Genomic DNA, 25,160 nt, shown 5'->3' on the forward strand with positions numbered 1-25,160 from the left:
AGGGGGCAGATATTGATCTCAGTAAAATAAAACTTTCTATGGGGATCATTAAATCATTTATTCTGTGCTGGCATTGGCCTGAGTTACTACTTAACTTGTCATTGTTATAGCCAAAATTTCCTTTGAAATCATTTACTGCTTGATGGGATTTTTAGCTGTGCTAATTAATATGATTATTGGTTACTTCCTAGTAATTAAATATCTAGGATGACTTTTGGGATCTCATGCCTTTGTCCATTAATCTGTCATTTACTGTAATAATATCCAAGATGTCAGTATCAACTGAACCTTTATAGACTCGCTATTATTAATTTATGGCATTGTTCTTTCAGTCCTTGGGATCTGCAGTAAAAAGTATCCCACCCCCTGTGATGAAAAGTAGCTCACTTGAGCCATAGGCAGCCATTTGTTCTCAGGATTATAGGATGTTTTAATGATTCCTAATTTTCTGTTGGTTTTTTTTCCAGTGTTGTCAAATTTTCTATTTTAATAAGCAATAGAGAATTAAGAATTAGAACGGGTCAGGTGCTTCACTTTGGGAGCAGTGGCAGATGCTTTGCTGCTTTCTGAGCCTGTTGTGTTTGTGCTGTGCACTTCTCCAGCTGTGCCCTCTGGGGCAGGCAGAGCCAGTTAGAAATGGCCATCTAACATCAAACAAAAGGCAAAGAAACAGCAATTTCATCCACTGCCAAGTCTGACCAATGTAACATCCAGAACTGCATCCTTGGCTTATGTTAAACATCAGATAACTGCTTGTGCATGGGTGGAAACCAAAAGGAAATGTGTCAAGAAGGATTTCTTTCAAAAGGGTTCATTCTTTAAAGGTGGCTGTTGTACTTACTGGCCATTTAAATAAAACACTTTTGTAAGTGTGACTTATAAATGAAGAGAAATACCTGTCAAGGCTTAGTTTAAAAGGTCTGAAGTTGCTATGTTTGCCTTATACAGAAGTCAAAGATATTGCTACTATTTAAAAGCAAATCTATGTTCCATGGGATTTCAGAGCAGTGTTTGGGTAGTTGTAAAGTAAAGGAATTACAAAAGTTAAATTTCTAAGCTTAATATTTCCATTTCCTTCAAGTGCATCTACTGGCTGTTAAATCTGTCATTGCATAGAAATACTTGAAAGTTGCATACTCTTGCAAAATTTCATTTCTTTCTGTTAAAAAAAGAGTAATTTTATCTTACATTTAAATATGTATTGTGAAGGCTGATTACTGCCTAATTGTATTTTTTTCAGGGAATGTGCATCTAATGGAAAGGGAAAGTTTATTTAGTGATATATCATTTTTGCCTTCTAACATATGGTAATATTTTCAGAGTTTATAAATACCCAACTGTGTAATTGCCAACCCTTATGTGCTCTTGCATATAGATTCCAAAGCATCAGATAACAAACTGATGCTTCAGGAGGGAAAAATTTAGTTTCAAGTTCTTTGGGGAATTTCTCCTGGTGGTAACTGCTGGTGGGGGTCTCATCACCAATGTGAATGTGGACTGGATTAGAGGAAGGGATTTGGGGGAATGGATTTCCACACAGAGGACAATACAGTGGAAAGAAAATATCAAGGAGAGAGGTTGTTGTCATTGCTGGTGTCTGGCTATTATTTCCTATTTGGTTTTCCTCAGTTACAGGATAACTTTGATATGATTTAGCATGATCTTGAAATTAATGAGCACTACTGAATTTTATCCCTTTCCCACATTTCGCTTTTCTTCAGTTGATTCCAGCTCTACAATCTGTTTGTGCCCATTGAAGAAGTGGCATGGCACTCCTTCACCCCCTTGCTGGGACCATTCCCAAGGCAGGAGTGTGACAGGGACATTTCTCTGGGTGCTAAAGCTGCCCTGAGCATCCTGGGGCCATTTGTGGTGGACTTGAAAGTTAGACAAGATAAATGTTCTGTTTTCAGCTGCAAGAGAGAAGAGGAGATAGGGAGATTGAGCAGTGACACCCAGGCAGAGGCAGGTCCTGTGTGAAGGACAAGGACAAACTCAGCTTTGTGATGGAAATGGTGAGTGAACTCCTGGCAAGCTCCAGTTTGTGGAGGAGGAGGACTCTGGATTTTCCCTTGAAGAGCAGAAGTAACAGCCTCCTGTCACCCTTCCTGTGACTTGCTTTCCAAAGCCAGGCTGTGGAAAGAAGAGGCTGAACATTTGCTATCTGAGCATCTTAAACTATAATATATATCCTCATGTGAGCCTAAAGGGATAGGCTTTCTAAAGGGATTTCTGCACCTGCACACTGCCAGTATTTGCTAAAAGCAAGATTTGGGTCTTATTTAAACAACTGAGAGAGGAGGTTTTTTCCAACCTGGTATTCTGTTAATCAGCCAGAAAGGAAATTCTTGCACAAGCAGAGAGCAAGCTTTCTAAAACCTTTAGCCATGCATTTCTAATTTTTTTTTTTCCTTGCCTGATGGGCATTTTATAACAAAATAATAGTTCAAAATTCAGGTCCTTAATTAACAAGTAAAGAACTGACCCAATGCCAGCAACAACTGAATCACTAGTATTTAAGGCCATCTGTTGTAGAATTGTCAGATATTCAGAATTTGACATTTTACTCCCTTTATGCAGATAATTTTCATCTGATCTTGACACAGAGAAGCTAACAATCTCAGTCCAGATATGCAACACTCAGATAAAACAAAGGCACATGTTGTACTTTGGTCTATTTTAAGACTTGATTTTTCAGGGAGCAATTTTTTTATTTGCTTTTGATATAATTGCAAATATACTCATCTTGGAGTCTTGAACTTCTGATGGTATTTATTCAAGCAAAATACTTTTATGTTTTCAAATCTAATTATGTATAGGGAGAGCTGTTATTCAAACATTCAAAAAAAGATTGCAGGGTCTTGATATTCTGGAGGCAGCCTTTGAACTACTTCTGAAGAAATAATACCAGCAACCAAAGCAAAATAAGTATTATTTGGGCTCTGGTTCTCATGTTTTTTCCCCATATGTATATGCCATAATTATTATATTTCCCTTGGTTTAAAATTCATGTATGTACAGTAAATTGAAACTTAAAAATTACGGTGTTTATAATAAGACCACCTTAGTTGTAGTTTGCATTCTTGGTTCTCTACATATTCTGTAGTCATGTTGTAGACCACTGTTTGCTTTTTCTTTAAGTCTAATTGTTTTAAGATTTTTTTTTTAACAAAAACTTTTTTTTTTGTTGCCTACTTGCTTGCTTTTAGAACCAGATCATATCTAACAGAATTTTTTTTTGCATTGCTGCAGTTCCAACCATACTCCAGATATGGTTTAGTAAAGTTGGGCAACCTCTCTTCAGAAGGTGAAGGAAAATATTTTGTTTCTTAGTAAAACAAGCATCCCTTAGCATTTGTTTTATAAAGAACACAGGAGTGTCTCTTCTGAAGTTTGTTTTGAATTTGCTGTTTAAAAAGGTGGATTTTTTGGGTTTGTCTCATTTTTTTTTGCTGAAGGCAGGACAATATGAGCTAGCTATTCAGGGTCTAATACTAAGCTGTGAAACAATTCCAAGTATTTTGGTGGAGATGCTAATGCTATGGAGGGAAAGGATAAGAGGCAATTGGTCCTGAGTCCCTTCCATACAGGCTCCCATATTCAAAAGGAGCCCAAGTCTCACTCAGTTCTTGTGTAACTGAGGGGATAATCCAGGCAGTCTGCTGGGTTTAGGAGCTTTCCTGTCCTCACAGTGCAGCTGACACCTATGAAGGATCAAGGAGGAACAAGCAATACCATGCAGAGTTCAGGAGTCATCTTGAGGAGGAGGTCAGGAAGCTGTAGTGCGAAGAAGATAGGAGAGCAGGCACTGTGATGCTCCAAAAGTAGGGAAAACATGAAATACTAAGGTTTCCCAGCTATGGAACAGATTATAAGAGCAGCAATTTTATACAGTGATTCCTGCAGATCTGCTGATGGACTCCCTTTGAGTGGTACTTTTAAAGGAGTTGGCCTGTTAGGAACTGGAGGAGTTCCGAACTACTTGGATTACTGATAATTAAAAGTAGCACAGTGAGGTTTGCTTGGAAGACTTCTGTTTTTCCTCCTGGGTGCAAGACTGCAAAACTCTGCTTTTCTCCAGGTACTCTGACTCTAGCCAAATAGAATTCATTTGACATTACTGGAAGAGCTCATAGTATACCAGAAATCAATGGGAAGTTGATCTACTTTATGTAAATTTTTATCTAGACCTTTTGAAAAGTCAACAGTGTAGCAGAGTGTGCCTGGGAGAGCAGCACAGGCCACTGCTGAGGGACTCACTGATGGCTGGTGAGTGGATAGCTCTTCTCCTTCGTGGTGACAGTGTGACATTCTCACAGGCAAGAAATGCCATTCTTCTCTCTGACAGGAGATCAATACAGTCAAATGGTTCAAGGGTTTCTTAAAGAAGCATATTCAGTATATACTGACACAGGCTGACAGCAGCACATCTCCTCTAGGAAGGAATAATTCTTTTTTTACAGTCAGCTGCCTGGGAAGGGGTTAAGAGGTTTGGGGTTGTGAAGTGGTGGCTTGGGTGCTGCACATAATGTGCAATGCTACTTCTCTTGTCTCACACCTCCAGCTTTCTTCCAAAATGAAGGAACACAATTCTTGAGGCATGCAAACTACTTTGTCCATGTCTAACTTCTAGTCTTTTTACAAATTTTTTGAAGTCTCTAGTAAGATCTTGAAGGAATATTATATTCACATTTTTGGCCTTATTTTTCAAGATGTTATGAACTTAGAACAGGTTAAATCTTCTTGATTAAAACTGCACTCTTCAGCAAGAGAAGCATTCTAAATAATCAAGAAGAACTAACCTCAAGTTAATATGGGTTGGTAATTTTATTTTCTAGTGTAGTGTAGGACTGAAATTAATTTCCATTAAAGACTATTATGGTCTTATCACTTTCCAGACCAGCTGCCAAGTGCATTTGCTTGATCTTTCTTCTGTAACAGATACAAACCCAGCATATATGTTCAAATAAGGAAACTAAAAATAATCTAGCTGCACACAGAGTTCTCTTCCCAGACATGAGAGAAAGTATAAACTGTGGTAATTTATAGTTACATCAGTTACATCTCAGAAAGATATTGAGATGCTGTGGTGTAGTTGCACTAAAACCCTTCTGGAATAAAACAAAAGTTTCATGCATTTGAACTGATTTACACTGCCAGGTGTGTGTCATGTAGGGATCTTGCATTCTGACATGAGCATGGAGAAGATTCCCAAGATTTCTCACACCTGCCTAAGGATTTCAGTGCCTATTTGTCCTGCTCTGCAAACTTCAGAATTGCTTCACCAAGTAGTTGTGTGTTGAAGTGGGTCTCAAAAACTGAGCAAGCTGCTGCTCTGTGATGTTTGAGAGCTCTTAAAGGTAACTTCTGAATGCAGAGATGAAGAACACAGGTCCCAGGTTTTTAAGGTCCTTTCCCTAGAGAGCAACATCTCAGCACTATGTGAACAGAAGAGAGGAAAATCTAGTTCAAAAACTGTATCCGAAAGCAAATTTTGGTGACCTTCAGCTAAGCAGCCTGCAGGGACTTTAATTCTCTCCTCTGCCTTCCTACTAAATAAAAGAATGAGTGGATGAGCTTAAATGATGAGTACAGACAAAACAAAATCAGTTTGGAAAAGGAGCACTGTTGGTTACCATATATTATATCATAGCAAACAGTTGTCAGCCAGTTTCAGATGCATGAGACTATCTAATTGTACTTTTAATTCTTTGTTTCCCCACATTCAATTGTATTACAGGATTCAATATCCCAGCCACTAGCATTAATCTTCTACATAAGCAATGCCTGTAATTGCAACAAAGATTGTGTGTAGAATTTAGCAAGGTGTGAAAGTGCACTGTATTGCTGTGACTGAGATGGGAGTGTAGTTGGCTGGAAATTTCTTCATGAAATGTCCTGTCAGGAGATGGAGATTGACACCAAAGTGTGGGGGAAAGAATTGCTAATTAAACAATTCCTCTAGTTGAGTATGAAAGTTGATTGTGGGAAGATGGTCAGCGATGCCTTTGAGGCTCAACACCTTTGTGCTGTTTCCAGGAGTCCCAGGGTGAGGGAGCCACAGTGGGAAATAAACTGGTAATTTAACTTGTAGGTATTTTTGTAGAATTCAGTAATATCTTCTGTTTTCACAAACAGATATTCTAATAGGTGGGGTTTTTCTAGCAACAATTTATAGCACTTGCAGACTGTTTTCTATCTATAAAATGTGAATTTTTATCTAGCCCTTTTATCTAGACCTAGACCAACATCTTGATGTGGTTGTGCATCCAGGGATGCTCCATCTTTGGAAGTGTTGGATGTGACTTGGAGTGACCCAGTGAAGTCCAAGGTGTCCCTGACCATCCTGGAGGGGGCAGGGGATTGGACTAAATGGTCTCTAAAGGTCCCTTCCAAAGCAAACTGTTGTTTGGCTGATGGGACTGTGGGTAAAGGTGCAAAGTCTGACAAAGATGGGTTAAATTAAACCATAAAGGCTGTAAGTGGAACTTGTCACTTTTTGGTCTCTTCTGTTGCCTTTTTTGCTTAGCAAGGAGGGAAGACATTTTTTCAATATCTAGTGGTATGCTGGAAAATCCTTTTTAATGTAGTTATACCTGCTCATAAAGAAACTTAGGTCTTTTGACTCCACAAACTTCCAGAGGATTTATGTACTGGATATCAGTAGAATTACATTTCAGAAATGTCAGAGAAATGTAGAAATGCTGTTGCTAAATGTTATCAATGATCATGTAAAAATTTAATAATTTATAATGTTTTAAATAGTGATTTATGGAAAATGCAGAGTAAATCCACTTGATCTTTACCATTTTGGTTTGTTTAGGTGATAGAAATTGTCTTCTCATTAAAGTAGCAGAAAGAAATGGTCCAGCATTTGTAATGTATTTAATAAACCCCATCAAAACAAACCCCAAAACAATGTAATTTATATATGGCAATGTGCAATTTTTTTAAAAAATACCTTTTTAGGTAATTCAGGTACTACTAAAAATTAAGTTTTACCCAGACAGCTGAGCAATCAAGAGATAAATACCCAGACCAGGTATCTTTTATTCTGACTGGAATGAATTGCTATAGTCCAAAGAGTAGTAGCCATAGTAGCAAAGCTTTATCCTTGGTATTTTTTTTTCCAACCAGAACATAACTGGAAACAGTCTCTGGAAGTCTAATCATGCAAAATGATAATTTTTTTCCTTCTTGCTTTTTTCTTTCTCCTTCTAGTAACTGAGCAAAAATTATATATGTAGTAGTTAATGTGTGGAACAGTTAAACTTCCTTTCTTAAAATCTTTAATGAGTATTTCAATTAAGACAAAATATTACAAAATTAATTGATACCAAGGTAAGGCTTAGAGATTCCTTAAGTGGATGATGTCAGGTGTATCCAATCTAGTGCTGCAGTACTGTACATTTTGATATTTTAAAAAGATGTGATACTAGCTCTCCATAGGAAAAAAATTCTAATGTTTGTGGTGTTGTGATACTGATCCTGCTGTGGTGCTATTTGCTGCTACAGGGCAGATGTGTTTGCTTATATGGGCAAATAAAAAATGTGACCAACAATTGTGTTTGCCTTATCTGTAGAAATTTATTTCACTGAAATATTTTCCAGGTAAAAAAGTAATATTGAAGAAATAATGCACAGTCATAACATTTAAAATATTACTCAGTTTACTTTTCGAGTGGAAAATAAAGTATTCAATCTCAAAAATGTTTTCCCAGTACTTGATGTTCTTTCTTACAGCAGCAAGGATGCAGATATCCATAGAATCATCAATGCTTTGGGTTGGGATGGACCTTAAAGATCAGCCAGTTCCACCCCTGGCCATGGGCAGGGACACTTTCCACTATCCCAGGTTGCTCCAAACCCCATCCAACCTGGCCTTGGACATTCCAGGGATGGAGCAGCCACAGCTTCTCTGGGCACAGAATTCACAGATTCACTGGGTTGGAAGAGACCTTCAAGATCATTGAGTCCAACCCAGCCCCAACACCTCAACTAAACCATTTAGGGAGTGCCACATCCAATCTGTTTTTGGACACATCCAGGGATGGTGACTCCACCACCTCCCCACTGCAGAACTTTATCACCCTTTCTGTAAAGACCTTCTTCCTAATATCCAACCTATATTTCCTTTGATGCAGCCTGAGATTGTGTCCTCTGGTTCTCAGTGCTGTCTGGTGAAAGAGACCAGCCCCACCTGACCAGAACCACCTTTCAGGGAGCTGCAGGGAGTGATAAGGTCACCCCTGAGTCTCCTTTTCTCCAGGCTTTTCTCCAGGCAACTTATTCCAATGTCTCAGCACCCTCACAGTAAAGAATTTCTTCCCTATATCCAATCTAGCCCTGCCCTCTGTCGGTTTGAGCCATCCCCCCTTGTCTTGTCGCTCCATGGCCTTGTCACAAGTCCCTCTCCAGCTCTCCTTAGCCCCTTTAGGTTCTGAATGGTGCTCCAAGGTCTCCCTGGAGCCTTCTCTTCTGCAGGCAGGACACCCCCAGCTGTCTCAGCCTGACCCCACAGCAGAGGTACCCCAAGCCCCCAACAGCTCAGAGGCTTCCTTTGGACTCGTGGTGTCCAACAGGAGGCTTTTGGTGTAGAGAAAAACCAGGACCACAGGTCTTTGTCTAAACTTAATTAGGTTTAACTAAATTTCTAACCTAAGTGTCTTTAGATGTGATTTCCTATTTACTTTGAGAATAAAGCTTTCTTTTTTCCCCACTCTTTTCCACTGCACAAGCATATGTTTTTTTAGCCAGGAGTTTTAAGCTGTAAAGCTGTTCAGGTTTCTGAACGTCCATTCGATACTTATAATAGTAGATCTGTGGCAGATGAACCAGTTTCACATGTGGAGTAGGCACACAGTCCATGTGCCTGGCATTTTGGTGTGGGTTTGTGTCTTTCTTGGAGACAAAAAAAAGCATCAATAAATCAATAAAAGGTTAAAAGTCCTCTTTTCTCCTTGCTGGTTCAAATCCTTTCTAGCAATAGAGATTCATGAAGTTCACCAGTAATTGTTTCCTTTCTTAGAGAATTCATTAACCAAGGCATTAGCCTTTTTATTGTCATGAGCACTGACTAATACTTTGCATCCTGTTGTACTTTCTCAGGTGCATTAAAATATTAAATACACATTATTCATTTGAGTTTCTGATTCAAATAATGATAATTTTCTGTTTTGAATTAGAGGCAGTTCAGTTTCACTGCTATTGTTTCTCAGAGTCCCTGAGATTGTGTTTCATCCATTTACACAGTTGCTGTCTCTTCTATCCAAATCTCCAAAAAGGAGGAAGGATTCCAGCTCCTCTGCCTGTTCAGAAAAAGGAAACCTGAATGGAGATTGATCTTCTTTCAGTGTAATTTTCTTTCTTTTCAGACTTTGAAAAATGCAGAAGTGATTAACTCTGATCTAACAACTGACTTATTTGACATTTCTGGATGGTTTTTATTTGGAAGCTCCAAAATACTTTGTAAAGCAGGGGCTGTGGATCTGTGTTGCTTTACAAATCAAAGCAGCTGTGGGTGAAGTGAAGGATGCACCCATCAGGTTCAATTCCACAAGCAAGGAGAGTAAAAGGCAAAGCCAGGAATTCAACATGTGAGTGAATCAGGTTTGTGATGTTAGACCACACCAAATTCTTCATTTTTCTTCCTTTAAATCTGTTTGTGGCTAAGACTGAGGATTGTTGCAATGGTGGCCTTCCTGAATAAGCTTGTGCTGAATACCTGAAATGGAAGTTTTTAGAGATATTGTTTGATGAGAATCATAGCTGCAGTATTGCTCAGTTACTGTTTTCTGACACAAAAGAAATCAGTTCAATTTTACTTTAAAATGCACATGTCTTAGGTTGCTAGCCTTTAATAATTTTCTAATAGCTTGAGTTCCTCAATGAAGTTTAATTCATGACCTAGAAATCTGAGATGGCAGAGATGCTTCCCATCTGTCTGTAGTCATACACATCTGCAGAAATTAATTTTCAGCAGTGAGTAATTTTTGGCTTTTGGACAGATGTATAATTGAGAGAGAATGCTGCTAAGGGGGGAAAAATGCTCTGGGAAAAAAACCCTTATGGTGAAGACAAATACCTCATGAAAAGCTTGTAATGATAGAATTACTGCCACAATCTCTTCAACTGTTTTCACCATATTCCCTGTCAAAAAGGACATTTTAAAGTGCCATGCCATAAAAATAAGGGCTTATGATTATCAAATTATTACACTAAATTCTGGAAGGCATTTTATTTAGTGCTAAAGTAATTAAAAATAAAGAATAGTCCAAAAGGGAATTCAAAGTATTAAAAAATAGTGGACAATATGTCAAAAGCCCATAAGTCTTGGTTTTAGTTGTGTGTTGACAAAGAGACTTCTTGGCCTTATTTTGAATATTTTATCAACAGGAAAAAAAATCTTCATTGCTAAATAGAGAAAAAAAATGCTGATGATACTGAAGTTCTCTTCCAGCCTGGATGATTCTGTGATTCTGTGAAATTGTATTCAAATTCTGGGTCATGAATACAGAAGGGGAAGCTGTTGGCTGTATACCTGGGGCAGAGAACCCCATCCTAAAAAGAACTGGCCTTGTACCAGTGATGAAGAAACTGCTGGAGTGAGTGCAAAGTCTTTTAATCTCAGATGTGGTCCCAAGGACTGTGAAAGAGAGTGGTAAAAGTTCTGCTTTGGATATTGATGTAACTGCTCCTGCAGTTAAAGGCTTTGCCTTGTTCTTGCACTCACTAACCAGGATTTTGGTGGCTTTCTCTTGAATTTAAGGATGCACAGGTTTGACACAATTTAGGAGCAGAAATATGACCTCCTAGAGAGTATCAAGGAGCTTGGTCTCTTCTGCAAGCAGACCAAGGGATGGCTTGGTGATACCCAAGAGGTGCCTGTGCAAAGAACATGAAGTTCTTCCATCTGCCAGCAAAGCTGCAAGAAAGATCCAATCCCTGGAAGTTTAAACCAAACTGACGAGCAAAAGCAGCCAGCAAATAAAGGACACCTACTGCTGCAAGAGCTTTCTGTGTGCTAGGGTGGAGTCTATGGCACTGCAGTTTCTTAATTATGATGATTTTCAGATGTCTCTTAGGCTTTACACTGGAGACATGGTCAGTTTGATTCCAGCAGTACCTTCTGAGTCTGTGTTAGTACTTACTTCTTAGTTGTACTAATAAGTAATAACTTATTTCAGTTTTATTTTGCACTTAAGATGTTTTTGGTGCATCCCTGTGAGCTGTGGCCCTCACTCTTCTGTATTTTGTAGTTTATCTCAGCATTTCCTAAGAATGTAAGGGGTGCCCACGTGTCAGAAGGGGCTGCAGCCCCATCTCTCCATGTTCTGGCTCCAGAAGTGGCCACTGGTTTGTGCTTGAAGGAAAGATCCTGTTTGTTCTGCTCTTGCTCTTTTAATTCAGCACCTCATGTCTTGGCAAATGCAGGATGCTGAACTAAACAGACATTTGGTCAGTGGAACACACTGCAGTCATTGCTGACTGTGAACAAAGCATGTGCTGACATTTTCCCTGCCTTTGGCATTTACCAGCTTATGGATTTCTGACCTGGGCTGGTGGTGTGGCTGTTATTATCAGTGGCCACTGATGTGTTTTCCATAAACTTATCTTATCCCTTTAATAACCACTTAAGGTTTTGGCATCCACAATACCTGTGACACCAGATGTTACAATTTAATTACCTACTCCATGACAAAGCTTCCTGTTGTTTTTAATATTCTGGCTTGCTATTTCACTGTGTGCTCCCCAGACACTGAGTAGAGACATGGAGTGTATTTATATGTGCCTTTGTTGTATTCTACTCAGTCATACTGTCTTCAGGCTGGGGGAGTTTTTCAGCAAGCTATTTCATGATTTGGACCATGCTTACTGCCTCTTCAGGCACTTTTTCTAGTCCTCCATCTTTTTGAGACAGATTCACCTTAGATTTAGGTAATGTCATTAGAATGTTTGGGGTTTTAGTTCTTTTCTGAGTGGCTAATATTTGTTTTGGTGTCTAATTCGATAAAGGCTTCATTTTTGTGAATAATTTATTGATCTTGAAGCTCCCTGTACAATTTCTCTTAGACTGTACTGACATCTAATGGTAAGGCAAAGTGGCTTAGCCATACTTAATGGCAAGATGAATTGTCTGACAGGCAAATATAATTATATATTTCCTTCTTAATTCAGTATTAGGTTTTATAAGACAAGATGGAATAACTTCAATTTGTGCACAAAAAGGCTGACATATACTTTTTCTTCTGGCAATTAATATTTTTTTGTTCTGCCTATTTTTAAGTGTAACTTACATCTTTGCAGGAATATTTTGAGCACAGTGATAGTAATGTGATGGTTTCATACTGCAGAAGTTTTCAGTGTAAGTCACAGGATCCTCAGGAAAGGATGTAAAACAAAAGCTGTCCTGCAGAACTTGCAAAGAGGATGTTCCAGTGTTGTAGCAGTCCCTGCTACATTTTGAAGAAATACCCAAACTAAAGTCTTTGTCCTCTTTTACTCATCCTCCTATTTGAGGGTCCTCCATATCTTTATTTGGAAATTTTCCAAACACCAATGGATAAGTACTGCTAAATAGTATTTTTATAAATGGAATATAGAAAGAAAAAAAGTTCAGATATTTCTCTGTTATATTCCATTTTTAGGTGTAGTACACTGTATAATTTAGAGATGTAAGCATTACTTAACTTTCATTATGAAACACCAGTCCTCTAGTCCAAAATTTCTGTTTTATACAGAACTGATACTGCTGCAACTGACATTAGAAGGGTTCAGCCACAAATTGTAGAGCTTTTTAAAGTAGAGTGTTTCTTTCTTACATCATAAACTTTATTTTTCCTTTTCACAGGATTAGAGCTCTAAGTCTCAGAAAGTTGACTGCTTTACTGAGTAAATACATCTTTAAGTTAATTTTCAAATAAAAGAAAATTCTCTTAGTATTTATATGAATTTTACTTTTGTCTCTTGATCAACACTATCAGATCCTCATTTTTCACCAAACACAAAATACTTTGTTTTGTATCACAGAAATATTTTGAAATTTAGATACATTTCCATTTCTTAGTAATAACGTTGAGGTATGGTTGACTTGAATATAAAGATTTTTTAATTTTTTTAGTGAGGAGCAATTGCCTAGAGAAGTGTGGAGACTTCCTCATTGGAAGTGTTCAAGACCATGTTGGATGGGGTTTGAGCAACCTGCTCTAGTGGAAGTTGTCTCTGCCCATGGCAGAAGGGTCATCTGTTTACTAATTGAAACAAAAAATTACTGCAAAACAAAATGTATAATTATTCAGGAAAATTAAAGTATTTCTAACATGAGGAAAACCACTATGTTTATTTATTGCTTCCAGGGCTGTGTAGAATAGCACTTCAAGGCATGTGAGGTGTGATGGAAAATAGAGATGTTGTCAGTTTGGGTGGGAAGGAAGGAGAAGGAAAGCGTTGGTCTGGCTTGCCTTGGGAATTTATCTAATATTTGATCATCAAAACTGATGGCACTGGAATTTGGAAAGTAAAATTACAGTGTTTATTTTGTTTGCCTTTCATTATACTTTTTGATAGTTTTTAGTAGAAAGAAAAAAATATTTCAATAGTTCACTGCAGTTTCAGATAAAGGAGTTTAAGCTAGAATGGCTGAGTTAAGTGAAGGCTGAGATTCCCAAGGGTAACACAGATCTTCATGGCCTTGTCCTCTAGTAACCTGTCACTGTTCTGTGAATTTAATTTCTGTTCTGGATTTCTTATGCTTCATCTTGTGATTTGGGATTGCCTAGAAATCTATGCCTGCAACTGACAGTGGGGCAAAGGTAGAAATCAGCCTTCTCCATTTTATATCCTGTGGGTGGAAGTCTGTGCCCAGGAGAGTTCATTCTCTGGATTGTGGTATTTGTTGGGTCCCCAGGACGAAGGAGGAATTGAGAATCTGACTCCATGTTCTTAGAAGGCTAATTTATTATTTTATGTACTTATATTGTATTAAAGAATGCTATACTAAAACTATACTAAAGAATAGAGAAAGGATATAAACAGAAGGTTACAAAGAATGAAAATGAAAACTCGTGACCCTCTCCAGAGCCCCAACACAGCCTGACTGTGATTGGTGATTAAGTCAAAACAATTCACATGAAACCGATCAAACATCCGCCTGTTGGATAAACACTCTCCAAACACATTCCAAAGCAGCAAAACACAGGAGAAGCAGTCAGGTAATTGCTGTTTTCCTTTTTCTCTGAGGTTTTTCAGCTTCCCAGGAGAAGAATCCTGGGCAAGGGAATTTTTCAGAAAATAGGACAGTGACACTGGATCCCTTTCAGAGTGAGGTAACTCATCAGAGGTGATGCAGTTTTTCTCTTCAGATCTAGTTGAAACTGGTCCATGCCAACCTCCCCCATTAGACTGATGCAAAGGGAGTGGTCCAACACTGCATGCTGCAACATTTGAGTTTGAGGGGAGTCCTTCCCTGATCTTGTGGAGTTTGTCACAACCCACACATACACAGGATGTGTATAATTAGCCAACTGTTTGCTCTCTTAAAAAAATTAATTTCTTTGTTTGCTTCCTTTTTATTATTTTTCTCTGGAGAAATCATGGCTTTTGAATGGGTCTTCCTTCAAATTTCTCACTCACAACTAATGTTTATCCCTCATTCATTACCAGTATTATCTGTTTTGAAAAGTGAATTCAAAGTTGACTTGTTTATCATTTCTGTTTTAGCCTGTAGGGTTTGCCCTCTCTGTTGGAAATATGTTGGAGAATCACTTTTCCTTTTATCTTGAAGTCTCAGAGTAAAGGTTTCCCTTTCTTAAGAAAGAGCTAAATGCTCCAGCAATACCCCAGGACTTATTCTCTTTTAAAATACACTGAAATAATCTGATTAAATGAAGGAAAAACACTAATATTGTTTGCAACAGTGTATATTTTGATCCAAAATGTGTACTGCTCAAAAGGGTTCTGTTGTAGATACTACCTGACATTTATGATAAGCACTATATTTTCCTAAATCACTTGGATTCTCACTTAATCTTAAAATATTGAACTACAGAAGTCTGGTCTTAAATATATTTGGTATTTGGTGTTCAGGCACTGTGTGTGTATTTTTAGTGAATTTCTCAAATACAATTATTCATGTTGTGGTTTAGCAATTGCAGTATCCAACACTTCCACAATTACAAGGCTTTTGTTTTGCTGGGAAGCACTTCCCATATCATCATCTGCTCTTTCTGTTGGAACATGATGTGTAATAAAACTGTGTGAGGATTCAACTTAGAATGGTGTTAACATGTTAATTTATTTTTTGCTCAAATATTTTTTAAACTTATGACAACTTAGTATCAATGAAATAATGTTAAAACAGTGCTTGAAAGCAAAAAAATTACTTGATTTATATGGCACACTTTGAAGCTACTGTAGACAGATAGAAAACATCTGGTGACACTTTCAGTGGTAGGTCAATAGTTACAGATGGTCTGTTCTTCACAGCTGTCATCCAGCTTTGTATGCAGAGTGACTACAGTGGAAAAATCTTTTGCTGAATGAATAAGCACCACAGCACAAGGAGGCCAGCAGACCTGAATGTTTCTACAAGATGGGAAATTAAACAAGATATACAAATTTAAACTTAGTGTTTAAAATGTTCATTATATTCTGGTTTGGTTTTTATGCTTTAGATTTTTCTATGTGATAACTGAAGGAAGTAGATTATAAAACAGAAATGATAAGCAAATAAATTAAAGATTAGTTTAAGGCTGAGTCTGTGCACAGGTTTGGGGTGTTGGCTTAAGCCAAGGCTGGTGGTTATATAGTTCTATACTTACATACTTGGCTTATAAGATTATAAAATCCATGTTAGATTTGATGTAATGCTTGTGCAGTTTTACAACACAACCACATTCAATATTAAAGAACATTGTATTTTGGAAGAATTCCAATGTTGAGAAATGTAGAAGTGAATTTCTAAAATGGCAACAGTCTTTGTTTTTTAAAAAGTAAAAAAAATGGGATTCTGCATTCCTCATCCATTTTTGTTCTCCCTTTCATGATGGGATGTTATATTCAAGTGGAATCTATGCAAAACAGCAGAAGAATCTTGAATTTGAGGCTAAATAGATGTTGAGGGGAATTGAAGAGGACAATGAGCCGAAGGAAGAGTTAAAAGCATGATCAATGTTGCACACTAACTCCATTTTAAATTTTAAAAAAAAGACCAAACACAAAGAAGGAACTTTATTAAAAGTCCAAATGCATTGAGTGGGGCAGTGCTGGTAAAGATAGTTAGTATAAATGCAAATGTGCAGTTCTTGATATTCAAAATATTTTTCTTTATAATTTCACTTGCAATTCATGAATCTTGATATGTTAATGAATTGTGCCTATGTTTAGTTTTAGTGCAGTGCAGCCTCTAGAAAGAAACAAGCAGATTTGGAGGTTCAGTCACTTGTGAGGCCATTTAATCCTATCCACTGATGTTGAAAGCTGCTGGGCAGGAATCAAAAGAAACAGGGAGGTGGAGTATTTGGCTCATTTTAGTGTGCACAGTGCTTGTAGTACAGTGTGCTCTGTACGTGTTTCTCAAAGTCTACTCAGATATTGAAAAGTGAATAAAAGTGGGGCTCTGATGATGCTTTTTAGAGCATCTGTATCCATAGTTTTACCACATGCACTTGCTCACCTGCATTTTGTATTCTACTGCTATAATTAGGTTCTCATTGAGAGATTTTTTCCTCCTCTCTCCCCATCCCCCCTTCCCACTTCTCAGTGGTTTGGCTTAAAATGCAGCCTGCTTGTTGCAATGCCCTTATGCTGCCTTGCCCAGCTCCACAGAATCTGAAAAGTGCCTGCCTGTGTCTGCTGCCAAAGAGCTTTGCCTAGTCATGCAGAAACCTGCTCCAAATGCCATTTGGTTGATAGAGATGTTGGCATTCCCTCTTGTCACCAGGATGTGTTTCCCTGTGTCTCTGCCCCTTGATTTGGTTTCCTTCAACTTCCAAGCTGAAACTCTGAGTTTCATTATCATCAAGGACCTGAAAGTTAAGAGTGAAAGAAGTATTTTCTCTCACTGTGAGCTTTGTGATGCAAAGTTGTGGCTTTCCAATTTCATCTCAGGTGAACATGTTTCTGACAATTTATGGATCTGTGCCTGCATTTGTTGGTGGTTTTCATTGGAAGGGCAAAAAAGTATTTGAAGTGAAAAGGCAGAGAACAGCAGCTGTCCTGGAACATTTCCACACTGGTTGGTCTGAGTTGTGCTGTGTGTTTTGTATCTTTGTGCTTAGAAGACAGTTTGCTGTGAAATAAATACCAGTTTACCTAATACGATTTAGGAACTTTGGGGGTTTTTTAATTACAGATCATCTCCAGATCATCTGGACAAAGGTGCCAAAAATGATGTATTTTAAAGTTTATCTTTCTGTTCACAGCTTATAAAAGACTGAGCATTTCTGCCTGGTGTGAGAAGAGCATCACCAAGCTGTGTGGGGACGTTCTTTGAGCTTCCACTTTTGTGTCTCTCATGGACAAACACAAAGTGAAGCGGCAACGTCTGGATCGCATATTTGAAGGTTGGACATTTCAATTTCTAATGTTAACTGTGTTAGTTTTGTGGAATACTGATAATTTCTCTTGGTCATTCTGTGTATTTTTAATTGAATTGTAGTTCCTGTTGAGGTAATATTGAATGTGCACAAATGCTGGCTTTTGGGTGGAACCAGATCTAGACGAATAAAAGAAACTAGTCTGTGACCTATTCTAGAGTTGAGTTGGTTTTCATCTTAGCATTTTACAACATTCTACCCAAACCCTCTAAAAATTGTGGGCTTATATAAAACAACAATTGCAAGAGGGCAAGATGACCACATAGTGCTCTCAGGAGTCTTTCTCTACAGGCTTGCCTCATGTAGATTGATTTAACAGCTTGTATCTAATCCTTGAAAGGAAGTAAAAAGTCAGATGAAAACAAAATAAAAATTGCAGGAGACCCCCAAAGGTTAAATGAGTATTAATAAAAATAGTGTGAATTCCAGTGAAAGGACTTGTAATCATCTGGGTCTGTCATTTTACCTCAGGTCACAAATGACAAATTGCATATTCCTGCTCTTTTCTCCAAAAGGGCTTTTAGAGCTGGTATGAAAGCAGGTCAAGGGATAAGTTGTAGTGTCTTTAAGAGTATACATGAATGGTCTGGACTACATGAATTTTTATATTAAAATGTTAGTTTCTCACTAAAAGGCAAGGGACTAGTTAATTTCTTTTTGAAACAATGGGAGAAAGTGTACAGACTGGTGGGCGCATGGTCTCTGCATCATGTCTAATGATGTGAACTCAGGGTGAAACCTTTGCCTCCTCCACATGTTGGTCTTGAAACCCTTTCCCAGCAGCTGTGTGTGTGAGGAGTCCCTGGCAGGGGATTTTTACCACTTTCTTTGTGCCAATGTCAGTGAGACTCTACCAAGAGCTACACTGAGAAGTTGACTTGTAGTAAAACCTTTTGTTGGCATATTTTCCATTTGGGTAAATTCCTCAGTCCAGGTCACTGCTCAGCTGACAGAGCACTTGCATGGAAAGGGCAGCTGGAAAAGCTCAGTGGGGTTTCTGGGACTGTTTAGCCTAACATAGCCAGAGAAAGGGACATTTCATCCAAATATCAAAGGGTGCAGCTCCACATTTGGTTTGGGTGATTCATCTTCTTGTCAGTCTTCCAAAACTGGCCAAGCCCACCCATGGTTACCCGGTCCAGACTGTTACTGTGTCCCACCTTCACTGCTTGGCCAAGTGGCCAGAACCTGCTCAGAGAAATGGGGAACTGACTGCAGAGGATGATGAAATTGGGAAGCTGCCCCACTAGTTAGATCAGCTAACTAGATCAGGCTGTTAGATCAGCTAGAACTGACCTAGGAGTGTGCATGCTCCTCTTCTCTGCTCCCAGTCTCAGTTCCCCATCCTAGAGTTTCTGTATCCAACTCTTCCATAAAAAACAGAGAATAATAACTTTCTTTTTTTTTGGCCTGTGTTAGTCAGCTGAATCAGCAAGGTGTGAAGAAGAATGACAAACCTGTCCCTTTTGATGGCAGCCAGCAGTTAGAGCAGCTCAGCCCACTCAGTGCAATCTCAGCCTCCTAATGGGGTTATTATGGTGAGCAACAGAACACCCTAAGAGGCAGGAAGTCTGTGATGATGTGGGAAGGAACATTGCCAGGGACAGAGGTGACAGAACAGCAGCCACTGGGACTGAAATAGCAGTGGCTTCCCCCAGGCTTTGTGCTCACATCCAGTGATGCTGTTTTGTCTGGCTTGTTTTTCCCTGCCCTGCACAATTCCCTGCATCCATCCTATGGTAAAATCTGCTTGGCCAGGCAATGGAGGGAATTGATCCACTTGAAAAGTGATGTAGGGAAAAAAAGGGTTTTTTTAGCCACCTCTCTGCTTCCTTAATCACATTTACCAAATAGCCAGATTGCAAAAATAGAGTGGGAAGGCCAGGCAGAAAATGATCAGAAAGAGAGGGGGTAAAACAACAGGTATGGAAACATGCTTAACATTTTGTAGCTGTGGAAACCCAGTTTGACTCCCAAGTGTTGGAACTGTGTTCTGCTCTTGTGTCCCTGTATGTTCAAATGTTCTTTGAAACTTGTAAACACATTTCCCTGATGATTATTTCAAAGAGTGTAAAAAGGGATAAAAACTAGGGGGGTTGGTTTTTTTTTATAATGGCTTTTTTTTTCTGCATATGGTCCTGTTCAGGTTTAAAAATTAATTATGCAGAATTGTTCTCTGATATATGTACCTTTCAAGACACAACCTATTTTATATTTTAGAAATATGTGTGATTTACAAAGCTTAGGGAATGTAGTGAGCTGTAGAACTATTCAAGGTGATTTATCTTCTTGGTCAGCTTTTCTGTCCATCAGCTTGTGCATTGCTTTCTTCTCTTGAACTTTCCCTTAGAAGAGAATATTTTAAAGAGGCACTTTATTTCTATTGCAAGTTCACTTAAAAATAGGCTGCAATAACTTGATAACTACTACTAACTACGTATTTTTTCATGAATTCTTGAATATAATGAAGCTTAATGTAGCTCAGTAAATGATTTTGTCTCTGAGGTACCTATGATTCCCTTTGATGATTTCTTAAATATAAAATTGAATATTTGCTTTTAATCCCAAAACTGTTTGCAATTATATTTTTTTTTTTGTGCACATTTCAATGTTCTGCCATTGAAGGCTGTCCCTTCAAAAAAACCAGGTATTAAATTCTGGTTTCTAACTTCCAGCACTAACTGTGAATTATGCTTAGGCATCAGGACATGATTCGAGGCACTCTGAGATGCTAATATTAAACTCACTTCACAATTTGTAAAATAACATTTAGGATTCTTCCCTTGGAGATAAATGGTACCACGACATGTGAAAGATTAATTAGTTCCTGATTATATTGTTCTTTGTCCCCCTCTCCGGTGATGCTGGTGATTGCAAAGCATAATTACAGTAGTATACATTTGGCAGAACAGTTGGAAGTGTCACAGTGCAAAAATAAAATGTGTTCATTTTGTGGGTAATTTGAAAAATTCAAAATGTTTCTGGCATTTTGAAAAGTTGTTATCTCTAATTAAGGTATTATTGTGCTTTATATTGTAACAAACTGTAAACAATGCTGTTTATTTGCTTATATTCTGGAAATCCTTAATTAAATTCATGTATGTTTTACTGACCATTGCTTGGCAGTTACCTTGGGCTGTCTGACCCCTCTTGCATTTGCTGGGTGCTGATAGATGAAGCAGGAAGGAACAGAAGGTGGCTGCAGGCAGGGGGAATGTCTGAATTGTCTGGTGAACACTGTGAATTATTTTTAAGTACATTATTTTGGCTGCCTGAGCACTATGTGTTTATTATACACTGCTTTTGGTGGGGTTCCAAGCTAGAGGGAACACTGGTAGGGGAGGAAAGGGGCTTCTCTCTTTTCTTCCTGCTTCTTTGCACAGGTATTAGGGATTACAAACTGCACAATGCTGGAAAATTCAGAGGATTTCCCAATTAGGTGATTTCTTCCTAGAGCACCTCATGTGATATTTACACAGCAAAGACTGCAACATGTGCCAAGTACAAATCTGTGAAGACCCTGTCTGTCCCCAGACAGGTGTGGATTATTTCTTGGGTTTTGGTGGGGTTTTTTTGTTTGTTTTTGGTTTTGTTTTCTTCTGGTGTTGATGAAGCAAAAAGCATCTTAACACTCAGAATGCTTACACAATCATTTCCTAATTTTTTTTTCCTCTTTGTGCAGCACTAGTGTTAATGTTATTCTCTATATGCTTGTTGCTTCATCTTTTTGAAAAGTTCCAAGAAGAAAAGCTGCAATGTATTTTAGCTATTTTAACAGTGATGCTTTAAAGAAATGAAGAGTTGGCCAGGATCATAAATTGGAAAAGAAAGTGCATATTAATGGGATGAATTTCTGAAATTTCAGATAAAATCTCTCATCTTTGCTTTTATGAAGGGCAGCCTTTCTTTGGGAAGGTTTGATTACTGGCAAATACCCAAGGGTGATGCACTTTGAAGGACAGTAAAAATGCATGATAAATGAATAGTTTCTTTTCAAGGATATGGCCTGGGCTTTCTTTCTTTATAAGGAAACATCTGTGTTTTTAGAGCTTCATTTTGCTGCTTGAGATTTAATAAGATGACTCTTCAGTTTGTAGTTGATATGGAATATATTGATGGTTCCAGGAAGAATGCAAAGGGGAAAAACCAGGTATGAATTGAATTTGGTTGTCTTCCCAAATTGATAGAGAAATCTTGTGATAAAGAGTGACTTAATTCAAAGAAAAATGTATTCACTGTCCTGATTTCTTTTTCTTGTGCATATAATAGCTTGGCTTTTTAACTAGTGGGAAGTACCAGGTTGGAAAATCCCAAGTGTTTCTTCATGACCATTGATGGATCTTATCTAGTTGGTGTAAACTGGGATTTGACCCTTTGCAGGGGCAGTTGATTTTTCTTATATTAATAAGAAGATGGCTTACTTTGGCAAGGTCTGGGCTTTCCCTGAATTTCAAAAAGGATTTTTTACTAAAGTTGGTCTGTACCCTGTAAGTTGACCTGTAAATAAGAGGAAGGAGGAATAAATGTTTCCAGGCAGTGAGTGCCCTTAGCTCTTTCTGTAAGTGAGAATTGCAGATGTCAAGTTCTTTGGAGAACAAGAGCTACACTTCTCTTAACATCCAAATTTGAACATGTTCTTCATTGTTTCACTTGCTAAGATACTGAAAAAAGAAAGGAAATAATAAAATGCACAGGCAAAGGTAAATCAAATAGTACTTTATAGAGTTTTATTCCTGTGTACTTCTTAGTACCAGGCATACTTAATATGCAAAATGTTTCTTAAAAAGGGATTAATGGGCTGCCTCATTTCTTGGTGTCTTTGACAGACCTCAGAAGGTGGCTTAGTGAAGGATTAGGGCAGCAGAGGGAGCTAAAAGATTCCTAATATTTTATCATTTGTTTCCTAAGTCAAAGTAGCTCCTTTATAAAGTACCAATTAACCTTTGCAAAAATGTGATTTTCTAACCTTAAGTGCCTTCAGCAAATACATAAGCATTTGAACTGGAGAAAATTCCTTTTCTCTGTAGCAATCCAGTATAAATTAAATTAGGAATTAGATAGTTAAAGCTACCAAAGTCTTTCTGCAGGAACAGCCATCAAACCTTTCAAGTGTAGCAAATGAAAGTGTTTAAGCAAGCAGAGTTTTCTATGAAAAACCTATAGAAGAATATTCTATAAGTAAACCAATTTACATTCAGATACAAGTGCTTTAACATAAAAATGTATGTTATGCATACAAATGCACAACATACACTTTGGTGCATTGCATACAATCATGTTTTTCCCATTCAACACTATTTTTCTGTGTTTTGCTTGTAAAAACTTTAAAAGCATTTTTGAACGTGGTAATATAGAGAATTAGGTAAAAGTTGCCTTCAAAGAACGGGGACCGTATTCTAAGGATAAAGATAAGTTGACTTTAAAATAATAAAATAACAAATGGTGCTACCAGGAATCTCAACATAACAAGAGTTTTTGCCTCTTTCCAAAGGAAAATGATCTGTATATTTGGGTTATGTTTACCCTACTGCAGAAGCATCCTTTATCTCATTAGAATTAGAGTTGAAATGCTCATTCACAGGCTTGTGTTTGGTTTTTGGCTCTGTCCTTTATATCAGTATTTGCAGTGCAAAGTGGTTTTTAGCTTTCTTTTGGCTTCCTGCAGTAACCTGCATCTCAGTCTTCACCTACACAGGCTTTGGATTTGCATCCCCTTAAGTACTGCAATGTTGCAGAGGTATCACAGTAGCAGTGCAAGTTGTATGAAAAGGGAATTGGCTTAGAAGCCCCTTTTGCTCTAAGTGACACTAAATAGTGGCTGCTGATGAAAAGCACTGCTTCAGTAAGAAAATTTGGGGGGCAAAAAAATCTATGGAGAAACGAATCTGAGATTTTTAAGTTTTGCTGAAATGTTCATGTCACTGATTTAAGTTATGAATGTTGTAAAGAAAAACTGCAATTTTGTGGTGTCCAGAGTCATGCATTTTATCTGTGTTGTCACATTTTGATTGGTATTTTGAAATAAAATACACTTAAAATAAAATGCACTTGCTTACAACAGCAGCTATGTTCAGCTGTGATCCATCCAGAAAGTTACATTTTGACACTGCAGTAAAGTCAAAATAGTTTCCCTTAATGTTAGTGTCAGAGACAGTGTTAAATAGAGAAAATAATATAGCATGACACTGGTTTTACAGGGTTGTATTAACTGTATTTGTAGTATCAGAGTCAGAATCCAGTACATAACCACACCTCATCCTCTAATTCCTGAATAATCTCCAGAGAATTTATTCCTCCTATTCTTCTATTAATAAAAATATTTTCAGGCTAGATATTTAGCTTTTATACAGTGCAGCTGTGTGGCTGGTAAAATTTTTAGAAGCTTTAGAAGCCTTAAGTACTTGATGGTAGTATGTTCTTATTTCTGCCTGGGGTCAGGGAAGATGCTCTGATGTTGCTTTTCACTGTGCTCTGGAAAAGTGAACTGTACAAAGATTAAGTGTCTAGGTAAACATACTGAAAAATTTACATAGCCATCTAATTAAAGCAGTCATGTTCAGCTCTCACAGAGGCAGTTCCCAACCTCAGGGAAGTGCAGTCTGAGATGCAAAAAAGGATTTTATTTTGTTTCCTCCCTTAGTGCAGTCAGAATGGGAGTGTGATTATGCAAGTGGAAACAAGAAAATAAAAGTGGAGACAATCTTTTAGTGCTGGAGGCTTCTGCACAAGACACATCCTTGTGTCCTCATTCCAGGAGGTCAATACTGAATTGAAGGGTTCCTTTCCTTGAACAGGAGGAATTGCATGGAGGCTTTGCCAGGGAGGGAGTACCCTGCAGAGATGTCCCTCCTCATTAGAAAAGTCATTGTGGTCTGATAGACAGGTAATTTGGAGTTAAGAAACCTGGGTTTTATCTTGTAGCTCTTCTAAAGTCAGGTACCAGGTTAGAAAAAAAAAAATAGCTGCCTCTGCCTCTTCTTTTTCTGTGACAGAAAAGACAGAGATGTTCTGGGATATAAATAGCAGCAGGCTGTTGTAATACTCTTGGAATCCCTTTAAAACACAAGGCTTTGCTAATTGTGAAAATACCTGGCACTTGCTGCAGGTGAAAACACACCCTTTGGTACCACTGGAGATGCAGAACTCGGTGGTTTGTGGCCCTGCTCAGATACCTGAATAAAATACCCTGCTCAGATACCTGAAGGTTCCTTCTTCCACCCTTTCCTATGAGAACTAAATTTAAATTGCTTGTGACTTTGAGCAGATGTATTTGGGATTTTTTTTAAAGCCAGAAATTAGCTGTTAAAAAGTATTCATGTTTCTCTTTCCCCTGATGCTTATTTTTCAAAGTATCCTCCCATGCACTGAATTTTCAAACCTTTCATTCTGCCAATTGACTGGAGACACAGCAAAAAGAACACACCAGAAATTACAGGCAATGGCAGTAGGAGAGCAAAAGATGAAGAGTAAAGACTCTTTATTCTTTTGATCCTGCCTGTATTTTTCAGAAAGTTTCCTTGTGTGCTAGATAATGACACTCAAATACAATTAGACTATGACTCCTGC

General features: G+C 38.0%; 1 protein-coding gene across 3 annotated transcripts in view; it reads left to right on the forward strand.

Moving 5' to 3' along the window:
• The window catches only part of CTBP1 (C-terminal binding protein 1), a 237,015-nt gene that overhangs the window by 36,392 nt on the left and 175,463 nt on the right, over positions 1-25,160 (forward strand). For all 3 annotated transcript variants that reach the window (XM_050973583.1, XM_050973582.1, XM_050973581.1), the window contains exon 2: positions 17,421-17,561. In XM_050973583.1, the coding sequence (XP_050829540.1) occupies positions 17,513-17,561 (49 nt within the window). In that variant the 5' untranslated portion in view covers positions 17,421-17,512. The remainder of the gene's footprint in view (positions 1-17,420; positions 17,562-25,160) is intronic.

Source organism: Serinus canaria, chromosome 4 (assembly GCF_022539315.1).
Source record: "Serinus canaria isolate serCan28SL12 chromosome 4, serCan2020, whole genome shotgun sequence".
Taxonomy (NCBI): domain Eukaryota; kingdom Metazoa; phylum Chordata; class Aves; order Passeriformes; family Fringillidae; genus Serinus; species Serinus canaria.